General features: G+C 34.4%; 1 protein-coding gene across 2 annotated transcripts; it reads right to left on the bottom strand.

Moving 5' to 3' along the window:
* Positions 1–7137: 7137 nt before the first annotated feature.
* LOC107890459 (RNA-binding KH domain-containing protein RCF3) lies at positions 7138–12006 on the bottom strand. Of its 2 annotated transcripts, XM_041101585.1 has the most exons (9): positions 11800–11954; positions 10090–10684; positions 9215–9643; positions 8868–9125; positions 8490–8753; positions 8142–8200; positions 7976–8065; positions 7790–7851; positions 7138–7631 (listed from the first exon to the last, which is right to left on the bottom strand). In XM_041101585.1, the coding sequence occupies exons 2-7, from the start codon at positions 10660–10662 to the stop codon at positions 8047–8049; spliced, it is 1602 nt and encodes a 533-aa protein (XP_040957519.1). In that variant the 5' UTR covers positions 10663–10684; positions 11800–11954; the 3' UTR covers positions 7138–7631; positions 7790–7851; positions 7976–8046. The 2 variants fall into 2 exon arrangements, with proteins under 2 accessions (XP_040957519.1, XP_016670367.2); XM_016814878.2 differs by lacking the exon at positions 7976–8065 and having other exon boundaries at positions 11800–12006.
* Positions 12007–12429: the final 423 nt, after the last annotated feature.

Genomic DNA, 12429 nt, shown 5'->3' on the forward strand with positions numbered 1-12429 from the left:
TATTTCGTTGGTCCGGTATTACTCCGTAATCCTGTTACGATGACAGATACGGGTTAGGGGTGTTTCAATAAATCACCTAGTAAAAGAGACACTAGAAGTGGAAGGGTGCTCAGGTACTGCTTTAACTTCTCAAAAGATTATTGACACTTTTATATCCACTAAAAGGGACCTTTTAACAGTTTGAAGAATGGTAGGCATTTGTCAACAATCTAAGTGATGAGTTATCGTCATATGATTATTTTGGACTATATCTTACTTATATTTGTTTGGTTTCCTGAGCATTTTTATATGTTTTAAATTCATTTTAATGATTTGACCTCTTTATTTGTATTGTAAATATTGTGTATTTTTAGTTTTTTTATGCATTTAGTTTCAATAAAATATTTCATGTGAAATTTGCAGGTAAAACAAATTTGGGAAGAAGATTTCAATATATGAAACCATGAGATTAAATGCATTAAGCCTAAATTTGATCCAAGATAATGAGTAAAAGTTAAAAGCTCAAAAGATTAAAAATTTGTAATTTGAACACTTTCAGAACTTTCAGTCGAAACACTTCTTAGTGTTTCGATCATGTCTCGAGCTTTAGGACTCTATTTTAGGTGTACCTTATATCATCGAAAAGGGGATTTGAAGATCCATTCAAATATTGAAACACCAACGCCAAAATGCATCAGGAAGAAATTCAAAAGTAGAGATAAATTTACAAGTTTCACATTAATGGACAATTTTGACGCATTTTCGTGTTTGGCTCATATCTCCCAACATAATTAGAGTTTGGAGTTGAAATTTTTACATCATATAGACCATCAATCAATTCTCTTGGACCTTTCCTATTGAGAGCTGTTAACTTGGACCAAATGAGTCATCTTTTAACATGTAAAAAATGCCTCAAAAGATGACAAAGAAGTAGGCCTAAAAATTTATTATTAGCATATCCTTTGTATTGTCATTTTTCTCTTCACAAATTTCTATAAATAGTCTTTGGTTTTAGCATAGTAGACATCTTAAAGTTGAGTTGAAGATCATTTGCTTGTTAAGTTTTTTGTTTGTTTCATTATTCATGTAAAATCTCAAGTTTCTTATATCTAATATGTATATTTCATCTAAGTTTGAGTTTTTTTACTTTTGCTATGTAATTTTAAGTTTTCAATGCTGAGGTGAAAGGGTGAAACTCTTGGGAAATATTAAAGTAAATTCCACTCATCATTTGAGCTAAAATTAATTATCAATCACTTGTTATAATCATACTTGAAAAGTAAGATATTTTATTTGTTATAGACAATATATAGCACAATGAATGCTTGGATAAATTAACCTTGATTTGTTGTAGACATAAAAATTGGCAAAATATATATTTGAAATCTTTTTATAAGTCTTGAAGTTATCAAGTGATTATAATACCATATGCTTGAACTTTCATATTGCACCATCATCTGCTTATGGATTCTTTTGTTAAACTTTTGGACTTATTAGACAATCATTTTGGACACTTCATTGATGGACATACATTTGCTCATGGATTCATATGCTTAATTAGTGGACGTACATTACTAGATCATCGATTGTGACCTCCATTTATGTATGGATTTTAATTGAGTAATAGTATTGAGTATTAAAATTTAGTCTTAATACGACACTAAGAGTTGATCCCGACACCAAAAGTTGATCCTCTAACCTCAGCATATTTTGTGTTGACTTTTTATTTCTAGTGTTTCTAGCTACTACTTCCATTATCAATGCTTATTCCAAAGTTAAGTGTTAAATTTCTATTCTAACATAATATTTGTAATCTTGTAAGTTCTAATCAACTTCTCTGTCGATCGACCTCAGACTCCCAAGATTTTATTACTTGAATATAACCTGGACTTAGGTTGTAGACCTAGAAAGTCACTGTCACTAAGGGATACAATTTGTCCAGTTAACCGTTGAATTTCATTGGGCTTCTACGGAGGAGTCATTTCCAAGATTGCCTTATTTTTTTTGGATTCACTTCAATCCCACTCTCAGATATCATGAAACCCATGAATTTCTTGGCACTTGGTCCGAAAATGTAGTTATTTGGATTGAACTTCATGTTGCATTTGTGTAGCACCGTAAATACTTCTCAAAGGTTATTGACATGTTCCATGGTGGCACTTTTGACAATTATGTCATTTGAGTACGATTTCATACATCTCCCTATTTGTTTCTAAAATAGATTACTCACCAACTGTCGATAGGTAGCTCTTGTATTCTTTAGACTGAAAGGCATCATCCTGTAACAATACACATCTTCAATAACGAAAGATATCTTCTCTTGGTTTTCTTTAGCCATAAATATCTTATTGTAGCTTGAAAAAACATCTATGAAGCTCATATATTGGTGGCCTGCAAAAGCATCCTCCTATAGATCTTTGAAAGGGAGCGAAAAGTTATCTTTGGCAATCATTATTCAAGTTGGTGAAATCTACACCCGTTTTTCATTTGTTTTCGGATTTGGGCACCATTACCACATTGGAGACTCAATAAGGGCATAGGACCTATTGTAGTCACAACCTTCTCAACGAAGAATTTGCTATTCTTTTTATTTACTAGTTGTGCATCGGGATCCACCCCTAGGGAATGTTGAATGACAAACGAGTGAATTCCTGGCTTGTTTGTCGCAGACCAGGCAAAGACATCTTGACATTCCGTCAACAAGGAATTTCAAAAGATTTTTTCTCTTCAAAGGGAAGGATGGAAACAATCTAGGTAACCTTCTCAAGGTATTCTCGATACAATTAAATGGATTCCATTGTTTATGTTGGTTGTGCCTTGGGAAGTTGGGTCTCTGGTCTAGCTTCAAGGCTTTCCAAATCAATTACCATCCTTCTAATGATATTGGCCCCCATCAAAGGATGAAAATGCAATGTGAAACAAGCCGGAGAAAGGTGAGAAGGGTTGATATTTCCCTGTGAGTTGTAGAGAGACAATGTGACACTCACGGGCCGTCTTCTAGTTGATTTTTATATATCCCTCACCCGTGAGGGTAGAGAACTTGGCTTTCATAAATAAGGTGGCTATCACCACTTTAGTCATCCTCATAATTGACCTTCTAAAAATGGCATTTTAGGCCATCGAATGGTCAACTACTAAAAATTCCACCATTTCAGTAGTGGTGTGCTCACCAAGGGCTATAAAGAGCAATAGACCCTTTGACAACAACGGGTTTATTCACAAAACAAATTGGACTTTCCAATTTGAGTCGTGTCCTTAAGGCCCATCAAATAGAACGCTTTGGCGAAGGGTTGCCTTGTCGGGAGAAGGTGTAAAAAAAAGCACGAACTTTCTCAACTTCATCTCCCTCCAAGAATTTGTAATCCTCTCATATAGGTTGAGAAGTTTGCTCAGAGTGTTCCAGATAATGATATACCTCAAATGATGATAAGTAGTTCCCGCAATGAAAGCTTGAATGGCCCATTCATCAATGGTTCCCCTTTATGATCATGGTGGCTGTATTGAATCAACGGACGTAATACAAAGGGACTCACCCACTCCCTAACGAATGATCATTAAGTAGGCTAGGGATTACTGGAGTGTTTTATTGGACAAGAAATGACTCATGAGTTGTCCAACTAATTGGTCAAAGGTATAAATAAACCTTCGTAATAGTGGCAGGTATCACTATCGAGTTGTTTAAGAGAGGGTCATAGAGAATACCTTGCACTTAATTCCATCGGAGGCTATTAATATATTCATGTGGTTGTAATACCGAGCCAGATGATCTTCTGAACCCCCCCGACCCGTTATATACAAAATTTAGGAACTTGAAGAAGGTTGAAATATTGTTTGCTAGTACTTTTAGGACAAGTGACCCGTTGGAGAAGTTTCAAACAGATTCATCTATTTTAACCCCCTTTCATTTTCTTACATCATCTTAGCCTTGAAAATCCTTAGTTGTTCTTCTTGATAGTCATTATTGTTACTTTGAGAATGTTAGAATGCTACCAAGAAGCTACCATCGTCTCTGTGAAGGTTGTTAAGGTCGTTATATTCACGATTTCCTCAGATGGTTGACTTGACCTTATCTTTCTAGCAAACTGGATTCTCTCTTCTAGGCCTTCCCACGTAGGTCTCAATTCGACAATCTACTACTTTTGTTGTTATTTGAAGCAGTGTTCTTGTTTGGAAAAGTACTACTCTAGTCGTCGTAGCTTCTCTTAGGTTCTTAAATCATGAGACGAGAGCCTAAATGCTTGTTGATAAGAACCTTGGACTAACCAGGTGAATGTTATCTGTTCTATAAGTCCAGTAAAATATGCATTAGGTGATGGTTGATGCTTTGCGATGGCTGAGGGATTTGAAGCTGCTAGAGGGATCGGGTTAACTGATACAGTCGAGATAGTTAGGTTGAAGCTCAAGAGTATGTTTAAAGCTTTCATGAACTACTCTAGAGTAGGGAGAAAGGCATATGCATATTGTAACGATGGTCCTACAAGAGAGGAAGAAAAAGGGATTTGAGTAAAACTCAAACTAGAGGAAGATCGTGAGCTATGTTTGATGCAGGTGTTAGTTGGAGTGATTAGTCAAGTTGGCCAAATCAACTATGGTTTGCAAAGTCTTGTTGTCCACATTTATCGCACCAATTGTTGATACAGTGATACAATAAGGTACAAAAGAGAATGCAATGATGATTATAGAGGTCAGTTCATCTAGCTGGGGCAAAAAGCCGAAGGCTACAAAGAGTAAAAGTAAAGAGGGTGTAAAAACTAAATGTTGAAAAAAAGTTTATAAGAGTATAAGCTTGCATGCTTGGAGAGTTGATCGTTTGTTCAGCATTTGTGTAGGTATTTATAGGCAATGATCTCTTTTAACTACTAAATTGACAAAAGTTAACAATGTTGTAAATAAATTTCAATATTTACGTACATGGTAAATGCAACTATATTACACGATCCCCCCCCCCCTCTTTTACTTGTTCTACCAGGGTTGAAAAATGTAGTACAGTTATTAGATGTTCATATATTTTTTTATTAATTTCATAATCATAAAATGACATTATCATAGTAAAAAAAGTTCCGTTTACAACTTTCGTGACAGTTTCCTAGTTTTTCTTACTCCTAAGTTTTTACATATCATTTGTATAAGCTCTAAGCCTCTACCTAAATTCTCACAGCAAGGTCCAACACCCATGTTCCGTTAAATCTTGCAATTAAGTGATTTCAGCCATTCAAATCTGACTGTCCAATCACCACCCAACTTCTACTGCAAGCAACAACTTTCGTGCGACAAAACAAAATGAACATTAAAAGAATTTTGCAGTGGAAGCTAACGGCATATTCAGACACGTTCAATTCAGTTTCAGTAGAGGTCTTGGTATGCTCAGCAGCATCAGTTGATTTTCACCATCACCTATAATAGCTGAACCTACCGATTAAGAAATGAGATTACCACATCGAATTCAGGGTTTAGTTTATTTATATTTAAATTCCAACACCTGTAATCAGTTCTTGTGTGAACTAATCCCTATACCTATAGGTTAAATTAAAGAACAAATTGATCGTTTCCTGTAAAAATTGTCAATTTATACATTTAAAAACTAACGTTGACTAACCCTTGTAAAAATTTCATCAATTCATACATTTAAAAACTAATTGCTGACAAAATAACCAAACAACTACAAGTGATGTGCCATGTGTACCTCATTCTAACGTACAATGACCAATTTTTAACAATAAAAATTAATAGTGCAATGATCTCCATGGTACTTTTACCATTCTTTTATGGCCTAACTATAACCTCCACTGAAAAATATTTATGTAACAGTAGTAAAAACAGTATGTGTTCAAAATAAAGCATTGAATCAAACTACAGTAGTGCCAACAGTTACATTGGTTCAATATTATTCAAGCAAAAACAGAAAATAATAAAGACTAGGTTTATTTTAGTTACTAGAAAGGAACCGGGTTAAGCTATAGATTGAATAACACGGTAATAGCAGCAATAAGAGTTTAGATTAAATAGCTCCATCAAAATTGTTACATACAAAACATATTAAAACGCAATACAAAATAATGCAACAAAGACATTATGCACCTCATCATTTACGGCATACGTATGCATTCTCTGCCTCAGCCACTTTGAATCTGTCTTCCCCGAAACTTGGAATAAAAATGAAGAATGAATTTACATATAGCACTTTTTCCCAGGAAAAAGAATAAATACACCAGTGACATTCAGAACCTGCCACCAAATCAATTGCTTGTATAACATTCTAACTAGTTATGTTACTCTACCCATTCATTTTTCTTTAAGTACCTATGTCTGATGCATAACCAGACATGGGTACGAGGATACGGCACTTGAAGAAATTGAACATATCCATGTCGGACATATACCCAAGTCTGAGTAACATAGCTAGCAGTCTAACCATATTTCAAACGAACATCCACAATACTATTACAGAGATTAAGCAATAACTTACTAGTGTGTTTCAAGCAACTCAATGAATTCCTTTATTCCCTCAAGTCACAACCAACCATTATAAAAGAATTAAGCTCTTACCTTATATTTGAGGTCTTTGTGCAAGACAAAATCCAAGAACCTACATAATGTAGAAAGACACCAATACATAGTCCTTTCACATGATTATATTGTCCTTTAATTAAGTAATCCATTGGTAGCATAAACTAGCATTTTTTTTTACCCTAAAACAATGCCATGTCTCAGAAAACACTATTGAGGAGTTGAACCCTAAAGGTTGATGACTAGATGCCATATTGTATCCCCTCTATCCATCGAACACTGTTAGGCATGGATGGAAGATAGAGAGAATGAAAAAAGGAGAGGAAAAAGGGGGGAAGAAGGTTCTTTATCCTTTCTGATGTTTAGCATAGAGCATGGAAAATAAACATAACAGTCAATTTAAATAGAAAGAATCCACTTATTTAACTTGCTCATATTTTCCTCTTACCAAACGAAGGGATGCAAAGAAAAGCTACATTCTTCCACCTCTTTCCTTCCTTTTTCCCTCCTACGCAAACATAGTTTAACATGTTGTAGACTTCTTCTATAAGTCTCAGGTGATCAGTTAGGTGGATACCAATGGACTTCTTGATTAAGGGTGTCATTACAAAGACTCAAGGACCATTTAAGCTGATTTAGATGCTAATAAAATAGAAAGAAAATGTCTGTATTCCAGATTATGTCTTCACAGCTACATTTTAGGGTAAACCGGGTAAGCTGAGGATAAAATTCCATCATAAATTGAGACAACCGATGAAATTAAGAAAATGCAGAAGACAAATGTCAGATAATAAACCCAGCACTCTCAGTACAGCTGACAGTGGATGGAAGAAGGTACAAGGTTTAGAACCCCTAAACAAATGCAAACTACAAAGAGAAAAAGACGCAAAATAAGGAAATAAAAGGCAGCAACAAGCATGACGGCTAGCTAGGTTCTTGGGAGCACACATAACAGAGCTTGGTGTTTTTGGTGGCATGGAAATGGCAAATTTCAAAGAGAAAAATAAAATCTCCACGTATATTTGGTCCTTCTAGGTAGTAGCATCAGGGTGGGCCATGAGTAACCCTGGTTCATCTGGTCTTCAGGTTTAAGCAGGCTTCATCAAAGTAGGCAGTAGGCTAGATTCAGGCTTCATAAGTCTCAGCTGTTTTAGTGGGATCGGAAAGGCAACAAAGGGAAAACAAGAGCATCAGATACGTAAATAGGGAGATCGGATAGGCTATGTTATCAAACTGTATACACGTAACAAAATGAATAGACATAAGAATACCAAAATGAAAACTACAATCTATCTGCACGTACCAATCATGGAATTTTAGTAACCATAGTTTTAGCGCCGGGAAACAGAGGTATGGCTTGATAACCTGGTAAGAGAAGTTAATGATGAATACTGAAGAATCCTAAGAGAGTGTGTATGTACTACCCTAAGGAAACTAAAAGACTCAAAGACATGCTTGAGAAAGAACAAATTGTAGACTGGCATTGTACCCTCGAATACAACTTTATGTGATGTAGTTCAAATATTTAAATATGATGTTTATGATAGTGCAATTACTCCATCAGCCCCAAGCACTTTTCCTGCATTAAATGATACTAATGGCAGTCATGTGAACAACAAGAAATATGTTCTTTCAAGGAAAGAAATTATTCTCACCCAGAAGGACCACCACGTCCTGAAGAATAAGCTCCATAAGCACCGGTGGTACTACCAATCTACAAATAATATTTAAGAATCATAATTATTAACTATCAGCATAGAGATAGCGATAGAGAGAGAGAGAGAGAGAGAGAGGAGAGAGAGAGATTGGGACAATGTAAACAAAATGAGAAAGCTAAAATATTATAAGAAGCCAAATAAGAAATAAATATTGAAGGGAATAAGGATTTAAGGGACTAAAATTATTCACTTGATAAATGGGATAACGAAGTCCAACTAACTATATTTCTACAATTCACCCACCTAAAGTACTGTAAAATAGTAAAAGTTGTCAAAAGCAAATACCTGGAGACCACCATAACTTCCATAGTCATCACTAGCAGCTAAATCACTAGAGCCATAACCACCAGAAAAGGAGTGCACACGTCCATGCCTCTTGCCCTCTCTACTTTCATAACTCAAACTGTCTGTTCCTTCAGTTGGCACATGAAGATACGGTAAAACTGGCACTAACGCATTAACAGCACCTTCCCTATCAAAAAGATTTGCTCTTAACCGTGTTGTTATTTGTACAAGGGCATCCTTTGCAACATCAAGGTCTCCAGCAATCTGAATAATAACAGATCAACCATGTTCACTCTGTTTGTATAATTTTTTTTTTTTTAAAAGAGCCAACAAATAGAAAGTAATTACTAAGAAAATCCTATATAAATGATAGTACACCTGAACCATCTCATCATCTTCAGATGCAATTTTTGGAAGATTCTCCTTTGACAGGATACGGATATTAGCTTTCGTGATCCTTCTCATCTCCGTTACAATAGCTCCTCCTTTACCAATAAGGCAACCAATATGTGAGGTTGGCACAAGTAAGCGGGTTGTGAATGATACAATTCCAGAGTCTCTTTCAACCTTCTCACTGCATCTAGGTTGCAACCGTGCAGCAGCTTCGATAGCAGGTGAATACGTATCCTCAAAGAACTAATACAGCAGAAGATTAGGAACCCCGTCGAAGCATAGCATAGATACTTCCACAAGACAAATAAACATAGCAAAGATGAAAAGCTAACCTCCTTAGCTGATATAGTTATTAAGCAATCATCTCCATCTGTAGTTGAGCTATCTACTTTGATGGCTGCACCTGATTCCTGCCTGATCTGGTTGATTATAGCACCACCTTTGCCAATCACTCCTCCAATATTAGCAGTTGGACAAACCAAACGAAGAGAAAATTCTTTTGATGACATCTCATCCCTTGGAGCCGAGTACATAGAGCGTGGCCATTCTCCAGTGTCACCTTTGTATCGTCCATAAGGTCCAACCAATGAAGTTATCCCTACAATCTGGGCACCAGCAGCTGGACCAAGCATTGCACCAGCAGCAGGATATGCATTTGACACAGCAGAAGCGAGCAAGTGCTGAGATCGTGAAGGGTTCTCATGAAGGCGAGATGCAATTTGATGCAGAGCCTTCTTCACAACTGCAGCTTCCCCAGATATCTAAAGCCAAAAAGTAAATTAAAATATAAAAAGGCCAACCATCTAATAACATTATTAATATAAAAAAGAAACTAACAATATTAAAGATAACAAACAAAAGAAAGTGAAATTTTCAGGAAAAACACATAAAAAACATAACATATAAAAAGCATGCAAAAAACAGTCTCAAAAGTTATAATTCATAACCTGAAGAACTCAAAGGTGAAAGATTAAATGCTGATTTTGTCAACTACAGCAATCAAATCAACAAAATCTTTGTCAAATGTTGACCCTATACACAAGAAAAGCTTCTTGCCAATGCTTTCAAAAATTTGAAACTAATCTCAGCATAACTTTTGCCCATGTGGGTGTATGGCCTTAAACTATGTTTTAAAGGGGAGAATAGATTGCTAAATGAATAAGCAAAATCTGAAAGTACCACAACAACAATCAAATAGTCAAATTACCTGTACAAGTTCATCTGTGGACAAGGCACAAGAAGGTAAATTGTCCTTAAGAATGCGAATCTGAGCACCAGTTTCACTACGTATGTTCTGAACGATCTGTCCACCCTTTCCTATAACACATCCAATCTGATCAGAAGATACAAGAAGCCGAGCAGTAATTTGGTGGCCTTCAGATTCGTCATCACTGTGCAAGTCTTCTGCAACAACTTTGTCATGCACCCTGAATAAAGCATCTTGAGCAGGAGAAACAAAAGTATCCCCATCTTCAAGGGCATTTCTCTCATCTCTAGAGCTATAGATAGTAACCACGCGCTCATCAGAACCAGGAACTGTTTCACCAATTCTAATCTTTGATTTAGTTTCTGCTCTTAATTGCTTAACAATCTCCCCTCCCCTTCCAATAATGCTTCCTATCTTTCTTGCAGGGCACAAATACCTATATACGGTATCGTCTGAATCAATAACAAATTGTTCCCTGTCATCACCTGCATTTCTCCTCTTATTTGATCCATTCTCAGAATAGCCAGAGTGAGAATGAGACCGCTTCCCATAGCTATTCCTCTGACCCGCCATTGTTGTCAGCAAAAATAAATACCTGGTTCCAAGACAATAGTAAAACATTACAAATACTAATTGAACCAATCTTGAGGATCGAACCACCCAAAATGTAAAGCACCAGCACAAAATGCTCATCAACAGACCAAATCAATAACTAAATTATTTTCATTTTTCAATCATCAAAGCATAATTCAGATAACATTATATCTCAACTTAAATTTAATTGTTGGTTTGAGTTTCTTAAGGAACAGTAAGACACGCATAAAATTTATGATCGAACAAACACTAGATTCCAACAATGTGTCCATTTTTTTTTTTTTGGTCAAATAAAATATTTACTCATAGCAATTTCGTAAGAAAGAGGAAAGCAAAGAGCAAAACTATCAGTAACAACATTGAAAACAGAACAGTTATATAAATCTTTAGCGCTCAATAGCTCAGCTTCACAACTAGACAAATTCAAAGATAAATTACTAACTGTATCTCAACTTTGACCCACAAGTTTATCTTCTTACATAACAAATTAAAATCCCACTTCAAATCACCCATCCAAAATTAATATAACAGACAATAAATCTTTAGCAATTTCTCTTTTTTTTTTTTGGTCAAATAAGATATTTACTCATAGCAATTTCTCAAGAAAGTGGAGCAAATAGCAAAACTATCAGTAACAACATTGAAAACAAAACAGTTATATAAATCTTTAGCACTCCATAACTCAGCTTTAAAACTAGGCAAATTCAGAGATAAATTACTAACTGTATCTCAACTTTGACCCACAAGTTCATCTTCTTCCATAACAAATTAAAATCCCACTTCAAATCACCCATCCAAAATTAATATAACAGACAATAAAGGGAAACCCAGTATTATAGAGATTCAATTACGTAAAAGAATAAAAATTTCAAACCCATAAATTTAAACAGCATAAATATAAATAATCTCCAAAAACTAACACAAAATAATTAGATTCAATAAATAAACTATAATTCCTCTCATCAAATACAAAAAGAATGATAATTCCAGTAAAAAATGAATCAAAAAAGTTTACAAGAGCAGAACATGTAGATTTTAGATCTGATTAAAAGAGTATTTAAAAAAAGCAAGAGCAATCAGAGGGGAATTAATTGCCGAAAGATAATGGGGTTTTACCTGAGAATTGAGATTGATTCTCAGTGTCTAAACAATCAGATTTTTTTTTTAAATTGAAAAAAAAAAGAACTAAAGAGAGAATTTGGGGGCGAAAGATATTTTGCCTTCGTGAGCTCTTTTACACTTTTGATTTCTAGGGTTTGTTTTTTTTACCGTTATGGCTTTATTTATTTATTTTCTTTATTAGGTGTTTTTTTCTTCAATTTTGATTTCTTTTTTCTATTACGAAAGATATTAATTAAGCCCCTTTTTTTCACCTTGAATTTTTAAAATTTATCAAAAAGACTCTCAAATTTAAAAAAAAAAACAGTTAAGCCTGCTTTTATTAAAAATTATAAAAAATTTAAAATCAATAAAAGCTAAAAATATTATTAAATTTTAATAAAAGAATTCAAATATTAAAATTTTACTAAAAATTAGAAATTTTTTTTATAAAAATCGTAAAAATTTTATAAAATATATAGAAATATAAAAAAATTATAAAATTTTCTAAAGTCGTAAAAAAATTATATAAAATGTAAAGAAATATAAATTTCGTAAAAAAATTTATAAAAATTATCGTACCAAAAAAAGCATTTTATAATTTTACTATAACTTTTATTGATTTTTATTTTATTTATCATTTTTTGT

This window comes from Gossypium hirsutum, chromosome D09, assembly GCF_007990345.1.
Source record: "Gossypium hirsutum isolate 1008001.06 chromosome D09, Gossypium_hirsutum_v2.1, whole genome shotgun sequence".
Lineage (NCBI taxonomy): Eukaryota > Viridiplantae > Streptophyta > Magnoliopsida > Malvales > Malvaceae > Gossypium > Gossypium hirsutum.